At 47.0% G+C, this 25,905-nt stretch overlaps 2 protein-coding genes across 14 annotated transcripts in view; one reads left to right on the forward strand and one right to left on the reverse strand.

Annotated features, from left to right (window-relative positions):
- Nucleotides 1-9,008, forward strand: part of LOC132911923 (nuclear receptor subfamily 2 group F member 1-A) — a 50,766-nt gene extending 41,758 nt beyond the window's left edge. For both annotated transcript variants that reach the window (XM_060968978.1, XM_060968968.1), the window contains one exon: nucleotides 6,437-9,008. In XM_060968978.1, coding sequence (XP_060824961.1) covers nucleotides 6,437-6,711 — 275 coding nt within the window. In that variant the 3' untranslated portion in view covers nucleotides 6,712-9,008. The remainder of the gene's footprint in view (nucleotides 1-6,436) is intronic.
- A 3,921-nt stretch (nucleotides 9,009-12,929) lies between these two features.
- The window catches only part of LOC132911768 (serine/threonine-protein kinase tricornered), a 44,861-nt gene continuing 31,885 nt past the window's right edge, over nucleotides 12,930-25,905 (reverse strand). For 10 of the 12 annotated variants that reach the window (XM_060968707.1, XM_060968752.1, XM_060968699.1 and 7 more), the window contains 9 exons: nucleotides 21,273-21,349; nucleotides 20,767-21,000; nucleotides 20,411-20,618; nucleotides 20,038-20,155; nucleotides 19,810-19,949; nucleotides 19,525-19,725; nucleotides 19,257-19,409; nucleotides 19,000-19,158; nucleotides 12,930-18,856 (listed from right to left, as the gene is read on the reverse strand). In XM_060968707.1, coding sequence (XP_060824690.1) covers nucleotides 18,741-18,856; nucleotides 19,000-19,158; nucleotides 19,257-19,409; nucleotides 19,525-19,725; nucleotides 19,810-19,949; nucleotides 20,038-20,155; nucleotides 20,411-20,618; nucleotides 20,767-21,000; nucleotides 21,273-21,349 — 1,406 coding nt within the window. In that variant the 3' untranslated portion in view covers nucleotides 12,930-18,740. Of the gene's footprint in view, nucleotides 18,857-18,999; nucleotides 19,159-19,256; nucleotides 19,410-19,524; nucleotides 19,726-19,809; nucleotides 19,950-20,037; nucleotides 20,156-20,410; nucleotides 20,619-20,766; nucleotides 21,001-21,272; nucleotides 21,350-22,073; nucleotides 22,195-23,810; nucleotides 23,968-25,905 lie in introns of those variants that run through there. The other 2 variants (XM_060968715.1, XM_060968774.1) reach the window with 2 other exon arrangements.

Raw genomic sequence — 25,905 nt, forward strand, 5'->3', positions numbered from 1 at the left:
CGGCAGACGCTAGACGATGCGCGATCAGCCCTCCTTCGCTCTGCTGCCGTCGCGTTTCCAACGTCCTGGGTAGGAGGCGCGTATGCTGGGTGCTCGGTCGTATATCTCGCGCGTGTATAAATCAGCAATGGGCGGAACCGACACGGAGAGACACCGTAGAGGTTGGAAGGAAACCCGTCTCGCGAACCACCGGCTCCTTCGATTTATCGCCGGCTAAGGGCAAACAGATTCGCCTTCTTTTTCCCCTTCTCCGTCCAGATGCTCGCGTTTCACCCGCGATAATCGTCTTCTTTCCCTTCCGCCCCCTATTTACGCGCTGTGAAATCCTCCTTCGTCGATAAAGGACACGGTCGTCGTTTCCTCGAGACGGTTGCAAGCCGGTGCGGAGGACAGGGCGAACGGACCGCCGGAGAAACGGACACGCTGTGCCGGCTCTTTTTCCCACGAGCAATTAGAACGAGGGCAGCAATTTCAGCCGGCCAATCGATCTCTAGTCGACTGGTTCCGGTTCTAGGAAGTAGGACGAGCCGAGTATCCTCGACCACGGCCAACGTCTGCTCCGGTCTGCCTCGACTCCACTTTATCGCCACTCGAGTCTGTCGACGTAACAGATTCGACAAGAGCGTCGATTCCGTCGTCGCTCTGTCATCCTCGCCGGAAGCGAACCTCTTCGAACCGTTTCGAAGCAGCGAAAATCGAAACGTTGATTCGCTCGACGGTGGCTCTCGATCGGCTACGAATCGCCGCGCTACATCTCGCCACGACGGAACTGGTTTTCTAGTCGGCTACTCGCGACTGGCTACGACCGTGTTTCGTAGTTACGCGCAAACTTTCGTTGGCGCGGTGAAATTTCATTAACGCCGGCGAGTACGCGAGGCCGCGCGAGAATAGAAATCGGTGATTCGGTATTTTTTAGTCTGTCGCGAGAGGATGGCCGGTGGAACGGGTGTCCGGCAGCTCGCAGCGGCCGCCGCAAAGACGAAGAAATCGAGAGAAAAGGGGAAAAGGAGAAAGGGGATGCCGAGCGAAACCCACTTAACCCGTTGTACACAGCGCGTCAAAGAGGCGGTGTTGCTCGCGTCGATTCGTCGACGCGTCGCCCCCTTCCCCGAAAATGGCATTACTCCGGAGGAGAAAGCAATCTCGGAAGAGCGCCGCGAGAAAAACACGCTTCCTGACTATAAAATATTCCGGCAGGTTATTTTCTCGCGAGTCGTCTGCTCGCGAGGGTGAGCTCGAGCACGAGGGTGACCAACCCTTTGTCGCGGCGGCAAAGTATCTTCGCGACGATTACGTTCTCTTCGCGATCCGCTTTAACAACGACCGGAAGAGACGAGGGAGCCTATAAAGCCGGCCGTCTCCGCGCCGCGGGGCGATAAACTCGATCTCGGCCGACGAGCGGCAGATGCGAGTTCCGCTAAGGTTGGAGCGACAAAACGCGACTCTTCCGGCGACCACGATGCCTCGCGTTTCACCGCGAAACCGGACCATCGATTCGAGAGGGCACGAGATCGAGCGACGCGAGCTTTCGCAAATTTTCCACAGAAGGAAGAGACAACAGGCGTAAAAAGCGTAGATGAAGAGGCGAGAGAGAGAGAGAGAGAGAGAGAGCGTATGCTGAAAGGGGGATGACGATAGGGGGAAGAGGAGGACTCGGAGGGAGAGGTCGCGCGGGAACGAGAACGGTCGTAGAGCGCGCTGGAGGCGAGGCCTGACATTTGGTTACTGACATTTTCACCCCGGGGTTGACGGCGGGCAACCCTTTGGCGTTACCCGCGCTCAATCACTCCATTGTCTCGAGCGGCGCTCGTTTTATGCTCGCGTCAACGCTTCATTATGGGGCCCCGGGTCCGGTCGACTTGGCTTCTATAGCCCACGTGCTCGGCACATTGTCTATCCCCAAGAATATATTACGCGCCCACGCGATCGCGAACCTACCGCCTCGCACCGCCACTCCGCCACGCCGTAAGCCGTGTACCGGGACACGTCTACCGCTCCGCTTCGCGTTTCCCTACCTTCGCTACCGAGAATTCTTCGGCAGCGTTTCGACGACAACCACCGGAACACGACCGAAAGAGTATCGATTCGGAATATCGTGTCCGTTTCCTCGAGAATCCAGTCTCTCTCTCCCTCTCTCATTCTCTCTGGTCTCGAAATTTCTCTCGCCGAATCGGAGGATCGACCGAAACGGCACGTGGAAAGGGAGAAACGCGTTCGGTCGCGGTCGACGGGGTGTAGCGTGGCACGGTGTGTGCCATGCCATGGCGTGGTGTGGCGTGGCGTGGAGCGGCGAGACATACGAGCAGACCGGCCAACGCGGCAATTAATTACGGTGTAAAGTCGCGGGCTGTTCGTATTCGATTAATTACCGCGGGTACCGCGCGATCGGCGTCCGCATAATTGACATTGTTGCCGCATTGTTTACAGTAGCCAGTGAATTTATCGATGGTGGAAGGAGGCGTAGCGTTGCATCGCATGGCATTGCTCTCCCGACCGCTCACTCTCCACCGATAACCGGTCGACCGTTTCGTCGGTTACCTCGCCACGGCCAATTCCTCTTTTTTCCTCCAGTTTCCCCTGGATCTCGATGGCTGCAGAAGCGAGAGAGCAAGCGATTTTCGTTTCGTTGGGTATTTTTCCGAGGCGACGTTCCGGTTGCTGACGCGAAAACGAGATCGGGGAAAGGTCGGCGAGGCGAAGCGGGTATCGGCCACGAAAACTCGACAGTACGGGCGTGCGAACCACGCGATCGTCGAAAAGGTCAACGAACGCCCTTCGTAGAGCGAAACGAAGAAGACGGGAAACGGTGGTTCGCTCGACGGACGATCTTTTTCGTCTTCGACGATCATTCTCGAACAGCCTTTAGCCGAAACGTCGCGCGTCTTACGTTTCGTGCTATTCCGCTCTTTTCTGTCGTCTCTTTCCTTTGCCCCGTACGTCGAGACAGGTACAGCCAAGGTCAAGTTTTTTTCCCTCGCCGTAGCGCACCTCCTCTTCCTGTTCCTGGTTTTCGTTCCCGTTCCTCCTGTTTCCCGCCCTTCATTGTCGGGCCGTGTGGTTGTCCGTTTTTTCTAGCGGACGGGAGCGTTCCCGAGCGACGAAAGAATAGGCGCGACGGCTCGAGCGATCTCCGTTCCTCTCGAGGCTGCGATCGTCGGTCCTTGTCCGGATCCGTCGTGGGTTTCTCGGTCTGTCGGTGCGGCGCGGCGTGCACGTAACACCACGGACCGGTTTGGAGAGCGGCCGCGGGGGCTAAATGTCAACAACGGCATAACGGCCCGGTTAGAGGATTACCCCCGGTGTTCGCCCATCGCCAGAGGGTAACGCCAGACAAAAGGTCGTGAACTTTCCGCGTGTTATAATCCGTCTGAGAGGGTTCGCGGCTTCTCTTCTTACGATCCTTCTCTTCCGATGCGTGCGTATCCACGTGCTCGCGACGCGACCCTTTGCCCCTACGCGTACTCTATACGCGCATTCGTAACGTCTGTTCTGGAAAATTGAAATTCTCGCGCGTATCGCGTGGATCGCGATCGCAGAGAAAGAAAGGAACGAACAAAGGGAATGCGTCGCTCGGGAGGGTAAGAGGGGCTTGGCCGGTCCCAAAGATTCTCCGCGTAACAGGTAACGCGAACGCCCTAATGGGATCGGCATCCGAGTCGTTTACATGACAATATAGATGCTAAACGGTACGCTTATAGGTGTACCGTTTTGTAAGTAGCAGCCAGAAGGCACGTACGACGATTAAATGCGTGTCGCGTCGGGCCGATGCGTACGGCCGATAGGGTCGCGAGGCATCTTGTCTCCAAATACGAGCCTTGTTATGATAATCGGTGCTCGCGCCCCGTTATACCTTCCACTTCCCCTCGTCGCACCCAAGACCGCGTCCCTCCGTCGCCCCTTCCGTTACCTTCGCGTTTTCGAAACGAGAGCTCGTCTCGTACGAATTCGCTGCGAACGACGCGTACGAAGAATCGATTTTTCCTGGCCGCGGCCGTTCGACTCCGCTCCAACGGTCCGTCCAGACGGAATTCCTCGTATCGTCCCAACTACCGCGATCTGCCGTCTGCGACGAATAAATCGCATCCACGGTCGTTATCTTTAGCGTCGTGCGCGAGAGGAAGTACGAGGCGCCACCGCGTCCATCAAACTCGTAATTACCAGCGGGAGACCGCTTTCTCCGAGCAACGAGTCATCCGCACGAATTTTCGATGTATCGGCGTCCGATGGCGAAACGGTACTCGATACGCGATAAGCGAGCCACTTGCTTGCCACGCTGTTCCAACGCGTTTCAATTTCGCCTATTGCGGCGTCTTCTCCGACTGCGAAAAGTCGACGGTATATTTAGAAAAATTCGAGACGCGATCGATACGGCTTCTTTCTTCGGCTCTTTCGTCGATATACCCGACCGCTCTGTATTGCGTTCGGCTTACGTTATCCGCGCCACTCGTGATAATCCCACGATTTTGCGAATCAGCGACGCGACTCTTCTCGCGACCGAGGGAACGACTTTGCCCGTCGCCTCTCCGTCCATGTCGCGTACCTTTTACTTTCTCTCTCTCTCTCTTCCTTCATGTCCGATCGATTCGCTCGGTGCGAAAATTTCGCACTTTCTCTCCGCGCCAAAGACACGCGTATTCCCGCTCGCACGGATTATCGGGAGGAGGCTCGCGCGCGCCGATTCGCGTGTGTAACTACACGCGTACGAAGAAGACAGCCGGAGAGACGAACAACGCGGAGAGGGATCGGCGCAGCTCGACACAAAGCATCCCCCGAACACCCTTTCCAAGTCGGAGGTGACGTCACTGACAATGGAAGGTCGAGCTGTGATTAAAGATCGAGAGACTCCGTAAAAACTCCTTGAAAAGTGTAGGAACGAAGGAGAGAGCGGGAGGACAGGCGGGCCTACCGGCGTGAAATATTGCCTGCGCGGCACCCGACAGCTATATGACGTTTCCGAAGGGCATGAAAGAATCTCCGCCTCTGTCTATCGCGCTCGCTCGCGCTATCGCTGTCGCTATCGCACTGACCACCGCCGCCTCTTCTTTCTACTCGCGGTCTATTCTCTTGGCCGGGTTCGGTCCATTCCCTCGAACCGGGTCTCGTTCTCTTTAAACGCAACTCGTCCGTCCGTCCGTTCGTTCGCCGGCCGACGGATCGGTCGACGCGCAACGCGGTGCCAAGAAATTTCGGAAAAGCGCAACACGCGGCGACGAGTCGTGGAAACAACGTACGACGGAGGGAACAAAGCGAAGAAACGTCGCGGCGAGGAATTGAAAGGGTGGCGTTAGTCTTGGGAGTTTAAAATCGGTTAATTTACGGCGAGGCTGGTCAACGAGGCGCCAGGGCATTTAACCGGTTAACGCGAGCGCAGAGCACGCGGGGGTAGGAGAAATCGTGATCGAGCGGCGAAGAGGAAAGAGGTCGTGGCGCGGAGTGGCGAAGCGTGGCAGCGAGGAGAGGAAAGGCGCGGAGAGACGCCACTCGACGCTATTATTCGAATTGATGCGGTGAATTGGCGCTGACGACATCGGAGCGCCAATCCGACCGTTTGTTTATTGGCCGCGCGTTGGCGGATCCCTTGCGACGCGACACGACGTATGCTTTAATTGAACCCTCGTCGATGATCGGATCGCGAAATTCGAGAAGCGACGCGACGCAAACTGTCACCGACCACTGTGCCACGGGATAGAAGCTATCGTCGAATTCCTTGGTGGTCGCCACGTGCGCGTAATAGCCCATTACGCGTACGTATGGAAATAATGCGATTTGCATGCCCAAAGAGAGCTCGCCGTCGCCCGCTCGGTGCACGAAGGAGGGTGAGCGCGCGGGGATCGTGACATCGTTCGAGAACGAACGAGTCGCCCGAAGACGAAGGTTCTCGAGGGACGGGGGAACAGGGTCCTCTGGTCGCGCCAACGTCCAATCGAATAAAATCTCTGCGAGTGGAATCGCGTAAAAGATTTAGATCGAAGACGAAGACGGAGACGATCGCGCGGTCGATGCACGCGCTCGATGGAAAGAGGCGCGACGCTTCTGGCCGGATTTTCGACGGCAAGGAAAACGAAACAATGGTGGCGCGTAAAGCGCGGTTGGTTTCGCGCGGAAGGGTGAAATCGAGGGACACGGTCGTCGTCGCCGCCGCCACCGCCGCGTGATTAGTCCGACGTTCGCACGGGCTACGTCTCTCTAGTTGGCACGCATTCCAACCGAACGAATACCGGCTGGGTCTCATTCGACTGCGTGTCTGCTTGCCCGAGGCTGACTTTCGCAGCGAACTCGTCCACCCGTTTTAAATCGCTCCGAACCACCGCGTCGACGTCGACGTCAACGCCAACGCCAACGCCGACGCCTACGTCAACGCCGTCCAACGATCGACCGTCCCTTTTCTTCTCTTCTTCGAACCATCTGACCAAACGTTGTTCCGCTTCTGTTTCAGATGCTTGTGGATTGTCGGACGTGGCGCATATCGAGTCCCTTCAAGAGAAGTCGCAGTGCGCCTTGGAAGAATACTGCAGGACTCAATACCCGAATCAACCGACGAGATTCGGCAAGCTGCTTCTTCGATTACCCTCGCTGAGGACGGTGTCGTCGCAGGTGATCGAACAGCTGTTCTTCGTGCGGCTGGTCGGGAAAACGCCGATCGAGACGCTGATCAGGGATATGTTACTGAGCGGTAGCAGCTTCAACTGGCCGTACATGACCACGATGTGACATTCTGTCTGGCGACAGCTAGCTTCCGCGTAATACCCTCGCGCCATTTCCCATCGCCTCGTCCCTCTTCGTCGTCGTCGTCTCTTCGCCTCTCCGTCGTACGAGCACCGTCGCTCGCTTCGCGCGACCTCCCAACGATTCGCCAAGCATTCGCGGCTCCCCTGGGCTCCGAAACGGTGTCGAGGAAACGAATCGCGCGCGACGATCGGACGAGTCGGCGAATCTGGACGAGGACGAGCGAACGAACAGGTCGAAGAGAACAATACGAGGCAGCGATAAAGACGCTCGAAGGTCGCGGTTCCAGCTTTTTCGAAGCACTCGATCGATCGCGCTACGGATGAAACGAAAGGCGCGAGCTCGCGTGTTTCGCCAGACCTTTTTCTCTGCAATTGCATCGCGTCCCGGCGCTCGAAGAGCCGGGAAAGCGTTCGGGCTCGAACGCAGGAAAGAGAAGAAACGAGGGAAAAGACGAAAGGCGAAGCGGAATCGAGACGAGCAGCGATATGGAAGGGGGAAACGCGGCGCGAAGAAATCATAAATTAGCATTTGTAATCGACGGCAGGGGATCTGGTAGATCCTTCGCTGGCCGCTATCTCGCATCGATCTCGCGTCGAGTAATTGCCGTTAGTCGAGTCACGCCGAAACCCTTAGTCACTCGTTTCGACGTTTCGTCGTCCGCGTTCGTTCCACCTTTCTTTCGCCGTCTTTCGTGTTTCTTCTTTCTTGATCCGTTCTCGCGAACCACGTTTCCCTACCACGTTTCGCGCTACTCTATCGAAATTCACCCAAGCGACCCAATTACACGGACCGCTCACCGCGTCTTTCCCTCGGAGCATCTCGATTCCGTACCACGAGTTTTCGAACGCGTGATTTCTTCTCTTTCTTAAATACCGTCTATACGACGTGGCGGACTGTCTTACCGATACGCCGGTAACGAGTAACGCGGTGCACGGATCGAGCGAAGGAAACTCGTTTTCCACAAACACCGAAAACAATCTGCGAATTATCGTCCGATCGGTCGTCGTTTTACCTCGTCGGGATACTCTTCCGTGCAAAAGGTTTTCTTTCCTCCGCGTTGCGTCTCGCGACTCCGAAAGGTTCGTACGAATAAAATTCGCGAGATCGAGCCGAATTCAGGCGAATTCCTTCTCTCCACCTTACGAGACGACGAAGCGAGTGATCGCGTCGCGTACCTATCCTCCGGTCGACATCTACCACTCTCGCTCGTATTCGTTTTCGCGGATTCTCTGTCGCGTGCTTTTTCGCTGGCCGAAACGATCGTCTCGTTCGGCGAGGAATCAGCGGGCCGATGTCCGTTCCGATTCGGTCTCGCAATTTGCAAGAGTCGCGATCCGCTCGAGGAACGCGTTCGGAAACGACGCGACCAGCCGTAAGCGAACAAATATATTTTTCTTCCGCGAATATGTTCGACCGATCGCTGGTCGCCCGTCGTTTGATAAATTCGCGATAGCGTCGACAGCGACAGCGTCAACGACGGACACGGTAAGAAACGATTGCGGGGAAACTCGGCGAACGCAATGTGATATACGCGTACGTCGAAATTGAAATCCGATTTCTCGACACACGGTGCTTTTTTACGTTACGAATACTGTACGCTAGCCAGGCTCGATGCGCTGTACAGAGTTTGCCGAGACGTCGAACGACAAATCGTTCGAAACGAGCGAAATTATCGAATAGCGCGCTACGATAAGTACGTGGCGATGTCGAACTCTAGTTACTTAGACAACCATTTAAGGGTATATGGGATATTTCTAATATTTTTAAGCAGCGATCGTTTCTTAAATGCGCACGCGCACACATACAAACACAAACAAACAGACACAAAGAGACACACAGACACACAAAGAGCGAAACAGCAGCGCGTTTCGGTAGAGATCCACGAAGCGAACGCGGCCGAGGCGAGAACCGAATCGACGATGCGAACGGGGTTCGCTGTCCTCGAGACGCGTTCCCTTCGTCGAACGCAATTTTTCGAGAATGCTGAAGGATGTATTATATCGGATACGAATTACGTTGTGGCTGAGTGTACGTAGACCGAAATGACATTTATGTAGCGTTATGTATAAAGGCGCGAGAAGATTTTTGTATAAAACGTGTACATAATTAATATATATGCATATATATATATCATATATATTATACATATATATAATATATATATATATATAAAATATATAAAATACAGATATAAATACGATTATAAATACGAACGTAAGCGCGAATATAAACCACGAATATACGTCTAAATGTAAAGAAATATATATGTCAGAATTACAGAGTTTTGCACGTTCAATCGAAACGCGCCCAACCAATGCAATGCAGGGAAAGGAGCAGAGCGTGCAAAGCGAGGCTGCGTCGTAGGACTTTGCTGTCGACGAGTCCAGGTAAGCTTCGACGAACGGAGCGAATTCCGGCGAGAGGGACGCGTCACGTTGCTCGTTCGCGTACGTTTCCCAACATTCCCGCACGATCGTCTTTCCATATAAACAATCGCCGAGCGCATTTTCCCTGACGCACGGCAGTGATTTCTGGTGGACGCGACGCGACGACGATGCATCTGTCTGCGAACGCGACCCCGAGTGCCCTCGCTCGAGGAACGCGCCTCGTTTCGGTTCTTCTTTAACCTCTTTTCCTTTTCCTGTACCGTTCGCACTCTCCTGTCAGCTCGGTCGTCCGCCACTCCGTTTCGTACGCCTGTACGCCGCTACGCGATCAACTACCTAGTTGCCCTTCTTCCACGTGCTTTCTTTTTCCATTCTCTCTCTCTCCCTCTCTCTCTGTCTCTCTCTTTAGTAGTCGGAGTGAAAAAGCATTTTTCGTTTTCGACCGGTGCAAACCACGCGTCTACGAAGGACGATCCATCTGTATAAAAAGGTTTTCGCAGGTGTTGGTCGCTGCGAGATCGGGAGCATCGCGAGGCGAACGCATAAAACAGGGATAAATCACGCGAAGGATGCCGAGCACGGCTAGGGCGAAGGAGCAAAAACGAAGAGATCGCGAGCGACGGTGTGGCATGGCGCGCGGATAGCCTCGAACCAGCCGGATGCTTAGAATTTCGATAAATCTAACTTGGCAGGAGAAACAAACGGCTCAGGGGGAGACTTTTTTTCCGTGCGAGTAGGTACCGTCGCGGTTTTTGGCTCTCGTTCAAAAATCTCGCTTCTTTTTTCGTTCTCCGACCGCTGTGCGCACGGTAAACGATGGAATAACGCGAACGAAATCGCGCTCGATCGAAACGAGAGCCTGAGGAAGAGAAAGCTGATCGCGCGGATCGTTGCCCGTTCCCTCGTCCTTCGCTGTTAAGAGGAATTTTGGACCGAATCCAGACCGACGAAACCTTCGAATCGACGAATCTCTTTCGATCGTTCCTGCTACCACGATGGATACGTACTCGGATACCGTGCCTCGGATACGCGTTCGATCGTTCGAGTCGGGCCGACACGCGGTTTCGATCAGGCTGAACGTCGAACCCGCGCTACGAGATCGGTCGCAGCAGCGATATCGCTTGACTCGCGATTGCGTCATCCTCTATTACCATCCGCCAGCCACTGCCACGCGATATCGATGGCTCGCGGTCGCGCCACTCCGATCGTCAAACCCCTCGAGCAGGCAACCGTTTCTCCTTCTCCTCCTCGTCGCCGATGCTGACGATGACGAACGCGTTGGTCGACGCGGCGATCAAACGATTTTCCAAACGAAAGGAACCTCGAGGAATTCGTCGTTTGCGACGCCACCCATCGAAATCGCTTCCGCGTTCCTCTTCCCTATGTCGTTCGAGTAAATGCGAGTATGGTTGCGTTTAGAGCGGTAGCTGGGGCCAACGCGTCGCTCGCGATTCGTCGGACGAAGCGCGTAGCTCGGCTGGATCGCGGACAGGGTGCGTGGACGCGACCACGAGGCCGTTCTTAACGAGCTCGCGAGTCTACCCCGTGCACGCCGAGCCGCGTAAACGAGAGGCGGAGCAACCGCTTGCAAGAGGTCAGAGGCCACTACCAATCGCAATCTCCCGATAACCACTCTTCTCGCTGTAACTCCTCTCTCGTCGGATATACGTTGGCCGTCAGTTTTTTCCTTTCTACGCGCTGCAAACGATGCGTGGATACGCGAGCGCCGCCCTCTTCGCGTCGCCTTACCACCGTTCTATCGGCGTTCGATCCCGCGAAAAATCCAAGCGGTCCGACAACTATTCGTCACCGGAATCGATTCAATCACATTTTCCGACCTCGTGCGTTCCGATAAACGACACGTGTCGCCGCATCCGCATAATCGTTCGATTTGTACGCGTCGCTCTTCCGTTCGTGACCATCGCCGTCGACCGACGTTAAAAGGTTCGCCTTTGCTTTTCTCCTACTCTCCCTTATCGACTCCGTTTTACACGAAGACAAATAGCTTCTCCTTTTTTCATCCGCTCCGTTGTTTCCGCTCTGCACGCGCACGCGCTCATATTTACCTTTAACTAGTCATTCTGGCAATTTCAATTTCTCATTTCCACCGTTCGGCTACGTAATCGAAATCGAATCGAACGCCCTACTCTCAACGAACGATCGATCGAGCTTTTTTACTCCTTCCATCGTCTTCTTCGTCGCTTTTGTCGCTCGCGCGTCTCAAAAATCACAATTTTTCTCGTTTTCGTCGTTGCGTCGCGTCGTCGCGATACCTTCGGTCGAGAACGAAACGAGAAACTACCACGGTACTCCAAACGTATCCGCGATTATCCCATTAGCGCCATCGATCGATAGCTCTTCGAATCTCTTGCTTACCTCGTAAGTCATCCATCGACTATCGTCTTCTCGTCGATAGATTTCAGCTTGTAGCAGACGCAGAACCGAACGACTCAAACTTACCGTTAGCAAGACCTTCGTTTCCACGCAGGTGGTAAAGACAGAAAGAAAACTCCACCGTCGAATCTCCTCTATTTCGTTTACCTCGATTCGCCTCCTCTTTAAACTCGTAAGCGGGCAAATACTTGTACTTGGACTCGTTCAACTATCGTTCGGTGTACTTATGTAAGTATGATAAGCGACGTAACGGTCTTTGATCTAACTCGTACGTTCGTGGGATCGTTGTAACCGATCGAATCTCCCTATTGGCTTCTCAGGCATATTTTTGCGCGCATTTCTTTTGCTAAAAATTAACCACAGTCGATAGCGGATCGAAGCTTCCGCGGATAACATATCGGTATAAATATCGTAGTGTAAGCACGTTCAAGTTTTCATGTATAATGTATCTACGTGTTTACGTGATCGAGATTTCGCAATTCTCTTATTTATTGTTGGAAAATCCTCTTACGAGAGAAAACGTCGACATCGATGTCCAAAGAATCGACGCAACGAGAAATCTTTTTTAAAGAATCCTTTTCCGTTCAAATCGTTAACGCATAAACGAACCAAGGACGAACGCTCGTTATTTATCCATAACGCGATTCTATTTATATATCCTAATCGTTTTCCTCTTGTTCTTTTTTGCTCTACGTCGCGAACGTGCTGCGCGACGCGTAATAATCCGCCTCTTCCGAAACATCGGATAAAAATCCTTCTCGCGAGCCTCCACACGAGCAAATTTGATCGCTGCTGTGCGTTACCGTTCCAATTATTACCGCTTTGTCTTGCGCAAAATCGTATAAATAATCCCAGTTAAGCAAGTAAATGCGTTGCTGGTTGAATAAAAAATTTAATTATCCCTGCGAGCAGAAAGCCAATCATTTACGAGACGTTAACGGACTAAATTGAAATATTTTTTACCTTCTCCCGTATACAGTACGTAAATACGTAAGGTTTTCCCGTTCCGTTTAAGCGCTCATGGATTCAAGGATCAACTTTTTCGAACATCGATTTCATTCGCGGTACTTCCATTCTCCTTTTCTTCGCACATAGCCGTACGAACTTTCTCGCCAAGGAACGATCCTCGAAGGGACGAACGCCACGATAACGTTTTCCTGATGATGAAGGAATAAAAACAGTTTGTTGCGGTATGCAAACCGGACGATAGACCGGGTGGTGTCTGTGAAAAATCAGCAATCGGAATACGTTCGGCGATGTGGCCGTTGAATCGATCTAAGATAATTTGAGAGACAATTCGGAGGAAGAAAGAAGGTCGAAACAAAGATACGGATCTAGAAAAGCGAAACGACAAACGATCTAAAGAACGCGAACGCTCGGTCGAATCGGTACACGCGATTCAATAAAATAACCAATGGCTAAAATAAAAAACAATTTATTAACGACAATATCTATAATTACACTGTAATATATTGCGCATGAGAAGCAGTATTCCACTTCGTATGTCGCCTATATTTCCCCGTTTCTCTTTGCAGAACCGCTCCATGTCAAACCCTCGATTAAATCGCGCAAACTTACCGTTGTGATAAACGAAAACGTTCGACCGGCTCTTTCGAGTTCGTGTTCGTCTTATTCGTTTGAACGCAGACGTGGAAAGTCAATCGGGATGATCGTGAATGCGAACGAGGACGCGAATAGAAATCACACGGTAGAAACGAACGATAGGACGAAACACTCGTCGGTCATCGCCTTGCATCCTGTCTTATTTAATTATTTATTTTTCATGCGCAATAATAGTATAGAGCGATTTACTTCGTATCACTTGTATCGATATATCACGGTGGTTTGGAATATCGAATCGGATAGCTGCGACCATGTCTCTAACACGAGAACGTCGCTAGGAAAGTGACAGCGAGTACGAATAAAAGTTCCGATGCGAAAAGTACAATGTTGCAACGATTGTTGTGATTCCGACGATGCAGTGCGTGATTCGACGCGTTCACAGCCGTTGACGTAAAATTACGTCGTGTGTAATATAGGTATGTAATATAAATAATAAACATTCTATTTAGACGAATTTTACCTCTTTTAATATTTTTCTTTTCAAACTATGCTATCGATATCAAGCCCTTATTTATTTTAACGTGTAAAACTACCGAAGCAGAAAAAATGTAAATATTCTTCTCCACTGCAACGTCCTTTCTTTCTTTCCTCTGTGTTAGCCGGACTTGACGCATTCCCGTTTATATATATATATGTATACTTTGAGAAATTCGACTGGAAATATTTTTCATTCGACTTCGTGACAACGACGTTCGAAAATAAATTTTATGATACAAGGCTGCTGCAACTAGATTTACACACACCTACCTCTTTCAACGCGGTTTTCAATTTTTCACGCGTAAATTTCAACAAAATCGTTGGACGAAAGAGACGATGATCGATCGCAAGCCGTAAGCTATCACGTACGATCGAAATTAATATACAATCGGAAACGACAAAGCAAAACGCATCCAAGAGAAAATCATAGCGCCAAGGATTTCGCGTGATCGTTCGTTTCGTCTAGTCGAACGTTCTAAACAATTCTTTCGCTGAAAAGGTTTCACGAGATTTAAAGTATTGTGAAAATGATTACTTTATTTATTGACACGTAACCTATTAGGAATATAAGACGGCGATTATCGACACACGCGAAGCTGATTCGATCGATTAAACAAACGAGGATATATGGGCGAAAAGAGAAATAGAGATTTGCGACGAGAAGAGTGGATTCGTCTGGAAATATGGATCGTTCGATTACAAAATTTCAAAGCTACGCAAACGTGGCATTCGATCGAGACGAGACAGTTTTCAAATATCGCTGAATTCGCTAATTTACTTGCATTTCGCATCATACGTGTAATTTGTCACGTGACGAATCTTTCGTCGACGAATTCTCTGTCGATCGTTTTTCGATAGGACGCCGAGTATCGATGCATCGAAACGTTATGCGATCCCTGACAAACTTACTTTTTATCGATTCAATGGAGTGCGATCAAACGAAAATAAAAATGGCAACAGAGCAACGGAGAGCTCTAGTTTAGACAAAGTACGATCTACGCTCGAACGTTTGAATACAGCCGTTTCCTTATCTCATTTTCCATTTAAAACGACAAAAGTTTAACGCGAAACGTTATACGTGTAACTTATTGTATCGAAATGAATCGCGCACGCTGATACCAACGTGGAACGCGTCTGAAAACACTCGACAGAATCGGTGTTGCTGTTGCTTAAAGCCACGTTCCTAAGCAAATAGGTACAATGATATTTATACGATACGTTCGACGGCCAATCGACCGTGTATCAAATATACGTGTACGATAGTATCGGTAATATACTTGTTCGAAAAAGAAAAGGCAAAGTAGTTTGTATCGATTTTTTCAAATTAATCGATGTTGCGAGATCGTTTCAAACGGATTGTACGCATCGACTAATTGCGAACTTTAAACTTCTCGGCTAATTTAGCGTCCCTTCGTGTAATTATTATTATTATTATTATTATTATTATTATTATTATTATTATTATTATTATTATTGTTATTGTTATTATTATTATTGTTGTATTATTATTATTATTATTATTAGAAATCGTTGCACGCAAACTACAGCGATACGAGAGACAATTAATTAAATCATCTGTCCAAGTCGAAATGCAATGTTGTAATATACTTGGATGAAATATTACTTGATTTTTTTTATTCGACACACAATTCGACCAACGCTACGACTCGAATACTTCGTAATATTTACAACATTCACCGACGAAAATTATCGTATAATCTATTGGAGTTTCCTTTGAGGTACGTTCACAAAAAATCGTTATTACAAGTAATCGTCGTACAAGTATGTAAGCATACGTGACGTCACCTTCGGTTAACTTTCAATCGCAAACGGTTTTTTTTTCGAGTCGATGTGTTTTCGTAATATTCATCTAAATTTCACAGATTACACAATTTTCAAACCTATTTACGACGTTGCGTCTTTAACGCGCACGTATTCTTGTTTGCTCAGGGCATCGAACATTTGCTGCATCGAAGGCATCTCGTGGCTATTGTTTTATTTTATTTAACTCTCTTTTCAAAATAAATAAATCGCGATTACTTGGTTCGTTTACTCGGTAGCATTGGACGCCAGAGTATCTCTATCGGTATCAGAGTATCTGAACTCGACAGCAACAACCGTCTCTCTCCCTCCTCTCGTTCCTTCTGTATCTAGTTCTACTCTTTACTCTTCTCCTATAGTTTTCCTTTCCTACTCGTTTTTCGATTCTCTTATCCCCCGATGGTTCCCAAGTTCCTAGCCACCGTTTCTTTCACACGATTCGCGCGCGCGCATACACACGAATACGACGCATCCTCTATATTACACTTGCACACCTTCACCTCCTGTTCTTTGTTTTCGTTTCTACCGGTGCAAAAAATAGTGTTGCTATTATACTTTTTACTTCGTGTTTCCTGCATTTAAAAACTGTCGCACTTCATAAATCTAAACACTCTGTATCGTAAAGTATGTATACATCGAAGTGTGTTCATTTCGTATGACGTAAGGCTACTCGCGCTTCGAGCGTCAGAGCGTGGAGCACCAACCGCGCATCTTAACAACGTCCAGTTAAGAGGCAATTGTACGAAGAATCGCGGTATCCTCGTTCACGGAATCGAAGGTAAACACCTTCGAGATACAACGACAATCGTTCTATCCAACCTTTTTTCTAGCTCGTGATCCGTTTCCAGACGACAACACTTGCACGAATGAAATACTTGTTTCGCATGACGCGAAGCGTTACGATCGTTTCGTGCTCCACACTCGTACGCCGGAGGTGTTCGCCGACAAAGACGCACGATGCTAACGCCTCGTAAACACATACATATACGTGCAGCAACATCGCGTTGCGTGAATTTCGTTAACGGATATACGCCGGATCGTACTAGGAAGGAGCAGATAACTTTGATACAAGTACTATCAGCCGGTACGCGATACGTCTCGAGCGTGCGCACATACGTAGGTACTTTCGTACGTTACCACCTTAAGGTTATTTATTTAGAAGTTTTCTATCTTATTTATCATTAGTACTATTACTAACGCGGTGCCCTGGCTGTCGGTAAACTACATAATGGATAGCTATAATTATATAGCTAAATAAATTAAATATATGCGTATAGCTATATTTGAAATGAAACTACATTCATCGACTGAGATTGCGTTATGCACCATACACGTGGTTATTTTCCCCTCCGTGTGCAATAGATTTTGCATAATCCAATCGCTGGTGCTACATACTCGGGCACCAACCTCTTAAACGACATTACGATCCAGTTCGACAGCAAATGCAAATTAATTAACGATTACTCGAGCGAATCGAAAGTAAACATTGTTTCTCGTTTAAAATTCAATGTAAAGTGGAAATGGATAACGAAAAAATAGACAAAAAAAAAAAGAAAAAAGAGACAGAGAGAGAGAAAGAGAGAGAAAAGGATGACCGCGGAAACCTGGCACATCCCTGTGTAATTGTTTCCATTTCAATTAATGTAAAATTACTATAAAAGATATATGTATGTACATCGATCACTAAATTACATCAATTAGCGTTTCCTTTCTCTTGTTCCATTACTAACTATGGTTTACCCAGCGTCGCCTTCTGTAGTTTTTGGGTTGGGCTGCGCGTGTGTATACGTGTTAGGAACCTTAATAAGGCAACGAAGGAGCCCTGAATTTTACGAATGTATCCGTTATTTTCCGTTTTTACATCGTTTAAGCTGCTTTTAAAGCTTTACAATTTTCATAATGCTCAGGCACGAACAAAACCGTTTGTTAATTTTCTCTAAGAAAGAGACCCGGTACCTTGTATGATTCTCCTTCTGCGTGCCACCTTTATTCTCTATACATCGTAATTCTTCTCTTATCCAATTAGTTAATTAACTGCAATACATTTTATTTAATGATACATCGTATGTTGATACAAAAAACTACAAAGCACAAAAATTACGCAAAAGCTTGTGCCACGGTACCTACACGTTGCAATTGGATTATTCCAAATTACAGCATTTCATAGCGAAAATATATAATTACATGTAAATAACAAATTAAAAATTGTTCGTCGTACACCGATACAAATTTCCGAATATTCGTGCGAGATGCTACTGATCGATATAAAATCTGAACTATCTAACAAAAATCTACGAGATTAAACACATGATCGATCTTGTTGAATGTTTCGCCAATTATCTTTCGTGCAATTGCTGCACACCATCCAGACAAAAGCTCTCAAAAAATATACAAATATAAAATACCTTTTTTATACCAACAAATGTTTAAATTTTTCGAACGAAACGTAAGCATAATCGAACAGAATACAACATTCGTAAAGTTCAGTAATCGTTAACAGACAAAACGGTAATTTGTATACAAAACTTTTAAACAATATTATATCACAGTACTAGCTATAAATACAACGTTTAAAAGAGAGCTGAAAACGAGAGCTAAAGCAGTGCTTCGTTAGACAGAGAAAAGACATCGACCGAAACCCTATACAAGGATTATACACATTCTGCGAGAATCACGGGACCGAGGCTCCATCTTTGCTCCTACCATTAATGTTTTTACTATAAAAAGAAAGATAGAGAAAGAGAGGAGGGAGGAAGGGAGAGAAAGAGATCTTATTATGCTACGCATCGAAGATCGGATGGAAACAGTATTCACGATAGAACGAAAAACAAACGTGTTTTATAATTGCGACATCGCTAAAAACGTTACAGTGCGCATGAAAATATTTCGGTTCTTCCTTATCACATGTGCAACGATTTTTGCACCTGCTCGTCTCCGGAATATTTATCACTCCGTTCTTTTTTGCTTTTTTAGTCCTTTGTCCTAAAACAACACGACGTTTCTTATCGTCTTTGTCATGTTCTTCCTTGCCCTTTCACCTCTTCTTCCTTTTCTTCTTCTTCTTTCGCATTTTCATACGATAACGTGTACCTATGTACGTACGTCGTGGCTATTTCTCATCACGTATGTACATGTAAAAGCGTCTGACTGCCGATGATCGACTGGGTCGTATTCAGAAGATAAAACGAATCAACCATCCGTTCGAGATGCCGTTGATGACATCGGAGGGTACGGGTTATGTACCAAGGCCGGAATTCCAGTTGCGTCAGGCTGCTGACTGGTCGAAACCGAGCAAGAAATAGAGTGTTGCTATTTCTTGGTTGGCGTTCCTCGTTGCGTCAAACCTTCGAATCGTTTGAACGTGTAATTAATGAATACCCAGTCCTTGTATATTACCTCCCCATCTTGAGGCATTGGCGCGGATGCTGTAATCGGCGAAAGAAAAAAAAAAAATAGATGGAGAAAATTATATTCGAATTTACGTTACCGGGTAAGTAATCGTACCGTTCTTTATTTCCTCCTGGAATTGGAATAATAGTACGTCGTCATAAATGTTCAGTGTACTTACGTATCTCTAATTTCACGTCGGGAAATTCGTCGAAATTGGAAGTATCGTCGATAGAACGTACTTCGACTGGAATTGCTGCTGGCCTCTCTCTGATATGTTCCCAATCGACGCCACGGAAGAAAGGGGCTAGTTTAAGTTCTTCTATACCTCTTTGCGCACCTATGGATCATTTTAGAAGAAGAATCGTATAAGTCATCCAACTACCACATAGCGAAGGTATTTTATCGACGTTCGAACATAGCGTATCAAATATTAACCTAATCTTCTATCGGCTTCGCAACAAAACCTGATTATGGTATCTTTAGCTTCCTCGCTAATGGGAACTTCTGGTGGAAAAACTAAGGTTTCCCTCCAATTCATAACCTTCCGGTAAGTTTCTTGGGGATTTTCACTGCAGAATGGAGGATATCCTGAAGAAAAGATCGAAAGTTATCGATAAGATTCTGTAGAAAATATGGAAAACAAGCGGTACACGCGGTTCTTCTTGCTAAAATCGGAAATTTAGGGGAGCAGAAGCTTCAGTACCTATGAGCATCTCGTACATGATAACTCCCAAGGACCAACAGTCACAAGCAGGTCCGTAACCTGTTTGTAAAAATACTTCCGGAGCTATGTAATCGGGTGTTCCTACTGTACTATAAGCCAAAGCTCTCCTGTTTCTTTTCCAGCTCTCTGCTCTTCTTTTGCTATCCATCGCGCCGCCACTTCCGCTTCCGCACGATGTCACTGTAACAAAACGGTTAAACGGTGGTACTTTGAATAAGAAGAATAAGAATAAGAAGAGAAGAGAAGATAGAAATAGAGGCGTACTGAAATCCGAAGGCTTTGCTTGACTGAGATCTCTGTAGAAATCGGTTCTATGGGACTTTTTCAGACCCGTACATAATCCAAAATCGGACAGTTTTATATGACCTCGTGCATCCAATAACAGATTGTCCGGTTTGATATCTCTGAAAAAACGGATATTATACCGATAAGTTTCTAGCTACATCGCTTCGAATCGTTACTTCCATTAGTTTTCGTAACTCTGCATTTTACCTATGAATAAATCCCAGTTTATGTATAGAGTCGATCGCTAACGCTGTCTCCGAAATATAAAATTGCGTGCACTCTTCGGAAAGCGTATCTTTCTTCATCAGCAACGTCATCATGTCACCTACAAGAACATACGTATTTCGATGATTTTGTCGTTTCATACAGACATACAAGATAAGGTGCAACGATCGGGATACTAATTGTAATTCAACGTAAAATAGGTTGCAAATATTTATAGTAATTGAATTACGTAATGAAATCAAGGAGCGTGTTCGTGTACGTTTTGTAACAATAATTTGTAAGAAAGAAAAGAGAGAGAAAACAACAAGTAAAAGCGTATATTAGCGCGAAAACTATAATTGAAATGAAAGCTTACCGCCTGGAAGAAACTCCATGATTAAATACAAATTTATAGGATCTTGAAAGCTATAATACATTTTTACGACCCATTGATGATCCGCTTCCACTAGGACGTCTCTTTCCGCCCTGACGTGCGCCACTTGCTCTTTTTCCAGCATGTCGGCTTTTCTTAAAATTTTCATCGCATATACGTGTCCGGTATCCTTCTTTTGCACGAGTCTTACCTATTCGATACACAACGACAACAAGATTACAAACAGAGATTAAAAATCGTTCGCATTCTACGCGTTTCTTTTAGAGAGGAGCAGTTTTTCGATCACGGCAACATCTTAATTAACTTATTATCCAGCTTTTCATTCGACGCAAATTTACCTCTCCGAAAGCACCTCTGCCGATAACTTTGAGAGGCTCGAAATCTTCGACGCCGAGTCGGGAACGTTTCAAACGAAGAAATTCAGTTTCCTTCTGAGCATGCTGCAACCGTTTCTCCTGCTTCTGTTGTTCCGACAGACTTTCGTCTTTCAACGATTCCTCTAATTTCGCCAGCCTTTGCTTTCGCTCGATGTGCTGAGCTATCAGATTACTGTAGTAATTCTCCAACGTTACCTAAAGTCAAAAACACATAAATGTTGATAGAAAAAGCAAACTATCCACGTAATACGTGGCTCGTATATACCGAAAAATGGGTTAAACAATCTCTTACTAGGGTAATGTAAACGAAAATGCCATGGTTAGCGTGCGTTTTTCGTACAAATATCTGTATCTACATCGTTCAAACATCGATTTACAACCGTTTGAAATTTACTACGCGAGGATAAGAAATACGACGAATGAAAAACGAAAAGCGAGATCGTCAGTGGGAGAAAGAAAGAAATTACCTTGGCCTTTGTAGCTTTGTCCAATGTATGGCCGCTGAAACGGATCGTGCTCTCTGTGGCCGCCATCTCCAGCACCCCTGTAATACATGCAAAAGGAGGTCACTGAGTGCCGCACACCGATCTCCAGAAGCGAGGTCTCGTGCCGTGACAATGACACAAATCTTTTCGCACCGAAACCCTTCGATCTAGTTAAAAACGGTAATGCGAGCGACCAACAGTCGAAATTTCAAAATTTCCTCGATTTATTGCACGATCGTCGGTCGTTGTTTCGTAAGATATCTTCCCAAAATTTGATCTATAGAGCTACGTCGAAAGATATTGTAGTCTGGAATCGGGGGATATCCGTGAAGGGACACGAAGAAATAATCGGTTCGTTCACCGTGTGTCGAATATCGGCCGTCTCGAACGCAACATGAACGTTCTCTCGCGTAGAGCAAAAGTTGACTAGCCTTGGACTTTATTAAATAATGGCTGCGGTGAATGATCGTGCATCGTTCGGTCGAGACAGTGTTCGCGTACTCGAGTCACGGAATCGAAAATCTGTTTCTCAGCGGATAGTACAACATCGATTAATATCGTTCGTATCGGATCGTTTCGACGATGTCACCTATCTCTAACGACGATATCGAAGAAGCTCGGAAACCCTGAGAAACTTTAAAAGGTTCGAACGTTCGAGTCGGGGGAATTGGCCACGGTACTCGAAACAACGGTCACAGGGTATTATATGAGAAACGAAACTAAACGAGAAACGTTGATACATCTTCGTTCTCCGTTTCGCTCGACCAAGTGGTTTATACTTACGGGAGAACAACGTCGCTGCTCCCTTACGATTCCGTGAATACGAGGACCATTTTACCAGAGATACGAGGACGAACACAGACGCGGAGATACGAATACGAAATCGAATCGAAGAAATATATGTACCGAGATATACCGAAGAGATCGAACGGCACGATTCGCCGGCTTCGCGTACGTCTCCGGTACACTCGTCCTCAAGGTATATTTCGCGATTCGATCCTCGCACAACTAGGGAGTAGGTACAATGACGTCACGCGCTGATTACATTACGGTCTGCAAGGCCGCATTAAACTATTCTAGAAGCCATACTTTGCGCGTCTCTTGCGTTCAGTCTGCAAATAAAGGGTAACATAAGACACGCGAACAACGTTCTTCTTGTGCTCTTGTTCTCTCTACGCTACCCGGCTCTTCGTTGCGACTTTTGTAATTAATCTCGTCTTCTCTTGCCGCTTGGAACGCTAAGAAAATCTTTCGATCGCCGAGACTGGCTCGCTCGTGTTATCTTCGATGATTCTGCTTTAAAATCTGCGTTAAAATCCGATAAAATTACGACTCGTTTCGACGATATTTCAAACTATTTAAAAATCGCTAGATACATTTATCGCGATACGATGTGGAAAACGATTACGGTCGATTATAAGATGCAGATCAAAGATTCGTTGATTGTACACGGCTTCTCTTCGACACTGGTTGCGTAAAACGCGTACCGTTAGCGTTTTCGTTACTAGCCGGTTCTCTCTGTTCTTTCGGCGTTGCGCGGTCGAAGAGTTTGCGACTATTAATTTCGTTTCCTTCTTTCACCAAAATCGTTTGCGATATCGAGACGACCTTACTGCCGCAAAAGCGCGACGAAGCAACGTAGATATCATTGAGAATCGAACCGAATTGAACTGCTGAATTGGAAACGGCAAACGGCACGATGATAAATAACCTGTGCACTGATAAATAATACGATAGATTTGCGGACAAACGTCGACATTTCAAAAACTTTCGAGGTAAAGCGTTTCCCGTTTCGATCGCTGTACAGACGATACTTAACACTCGTTAACGTTAGGAAACTATCGTACAAGAAACCGCGATGTAACGAATAAACAGGTACATTGCCAAAATGAATCATAAAAGGGAAGAGAATAAAGCGTGGAATAAAATTATCGGAACTTTGGATATTACGTACGCAACGTCGTTGAACTTCGGTTAGAAATCGTGTGAAAGCGAGAACGTTGATTGCATCTTGCTATAACGACCTTCGATCGAGTCGAATATAGTTTGAACTATCGACAACGCCAGTAACTATACATGTAGATACATTCACCTTTTTAGCTATGTACTTTGCCATATTTTTTTATATCGTATCGAGTACCGCGCGCGAAACGTGTATGGAAGCGTGACGTTGTAATCCTATAAGGGAACCGATAAAAATACGAATTAATTACTTATTTCCTTGCTAAACTGTCCTTTCCTTATCTCGTACGTCGATGATTCTTTTCCAAATCGAACGATCATCGAAACGGCCTTGTACTTTACAACAACGTTTAATCAGGGAATCGAAACTCTCGAATTTTTGCTAGTCGAAGGCTTACGACCAAAGCCTCTGATATCACGCGCGCGAAGAAATTACGAGACAGAAATTACGGTGGTGTACGTGGCACACGGCGAGTTATCGACAAATATCGCCGGCATTATCGAATAAAGTTAACGTATCATAAGCAGATGCTCTTACGTTTAGACCGTGCCACTTACTCTCGGAAACGCGCGTGTACGTATCAACGAAACGCTGCCTCGCTACTATCCGAGATGTTCTGCCTGGTATTCTTTCGTTTCGAGTTTCTTCCGCGTCGCGATACACCATGGAAATTCCATTCTTTGGGAATTGAATTAGAATCGATCTCCTGTTTGCAGTTCGATAAAACGAAATGTTACGCGTAAAACACAAATTAGAGGGTATTTTTTATAGAAAGTATCGACGACGGAGCGCAACTTCTCGAAACATCTTGCAACGAGCGTACAAGTATGCGCGTGATGCGAGAAACTGGACGTGTTCGAGTAAGAACATCGAGCAACGCTGCGAGCCGTCTAACGCGTTACCGCAAGTTGGCGTAAGTGGGCGAGCATCGAGGTTTTTCGACCGGAAACGCTTGCCAAAGCATTTCAGATAAAAATCTCAAAATTTCCTCGTAACTTTGCCTTTGAGGCGTAACGCTTTCACAAATAGCATACTTGTTAAACACTTCTAACAGCTGTTACGATTATTTTTAACGCCATTTTCGCAAATTGATCGACGAACGAACGATGTCGTCGAACGAATTATCTTCATTCTTCGAAAGTAACCATAACGATAACGACGCGAATTGAATCTGATCGACGCTGATCGACTATTACGGATACAGAGAAACCGTTCAGAAGCAAAACGCAGGTGAGATAATACGCAAGAATAAGCGCAAGTTTATTCAGTCTCAAGGGCTGTTGTAATATTCGTTCGATTGCGTCGATATCGTAATATTTACCTCGAAATTACTGCGAAATTGCTTTAAACATCAAGTTCGTGTTTTGTTCGTGAATCGCAGATGTATCGATCGCAACGATCAAACTCGAGAAAGGCAGAGAGAAAAGAGAAAGGGGAAAGGAATGCGCGTTTTGTATCGCTACGCGTCCATAATTACTCGCAGCGTTTATTATATCTTTATCGAGTTCTGAGGATAATTCGCGTGAATTACGACGGAAAAAGGGAAACATGGGAAAACGGGACAAGCAAGAAAAAAGCGCTATGTCGGGGAACGGTGAAGGACTACAGATTAGCCGTATGTATGTATCGCGTGTATGTACGTATCACGCGTTACGCTACGAACATACCAACTATCGAGAGCATGAGTCACGTATGCGTAGGCGTCGGTGGTAATGGTGCTTATCGGCGTCAGCACTTTTAAAGATTATTTACATTCGACGACCGTGTAAATAACGAAGGCGATCGAGCACCTTCTTCCTTGGCGCACGCGTACGCTACTATAGCGAGTAATTGCGGAAAACCGATTTCTTTTTACGTGATCGACGGTTACAGCGTTCGAACGGCACGCATTTTCAAACACCTCACGTTTTCGCGACGGTGAACGAACGGGTAATGCCCGCCATAAAAATCCTGTGCAGATATTCTTCGAGATACTTGCAATTCCGATCATTCCTGTTTGCAAGATGCAACGAAAATTACCTATGTCGATACGCGCGATTCTATACGCTAATCGCTCACGCGTACGATACTTTACTTTCGTCTCCTCTTTTCAACGCCGCCGGAACTCGTGTTTTCCTTCTCCTTTCTTCCAAACTCTCGTTTGTCTTCGCGATTTGCTCCAAACTAGCCGCTCGCTCGATGTTCTCTATCGATATTTTCTTCCTATCCATTTTCATATTTTTTTCCGTTTCGTCGCTACCGACACTCGCTGATTCAAACCTTTTTCATAATTCATCGTCGTTTTCTCTGTTCTCGATTCCTAAAACTCGATTCAAATTATCTTTTACTTTTTATACCTCTCTTTCCTTTTCATTTTCTTTCGCTATCTTCAAAGACAAGCTTCGGTGTAAGAAAAGCATTTTCACGACGGTTGATTATATTTTCTCATCGTACACATTTACGTAACGCGATGTTTCGTAAAACGAAACGCGTTAACTGCGTGGAAAGGCCGTATAATTTTAACCAACGATAATTCCCTGTAAATATACAATTACGAATATCTGCTAAGAGATAAAAGCGCTGTTATAATTTATTCGCTATGATTGGTTCGAAAGACCAAGGAACGTTCGCGACCGACGTCACAGATATATACAACGAATCTAAAAAGCAGTA

The sequence above is a fragment of the Bombus pascuorum genome, chromosome 1 (genome assembly GCF_905332965.1).
Source record: "Bombus pascuorum chromosome 1, iyBomPasc1.1, whole genome shotgun sequence".
Lineage (NCBI taxonomy): Eukaryota > Metazoa > Arthropoda > Insecta > Hymenoptera > Apidae > Bombus > Bombus pascuorum.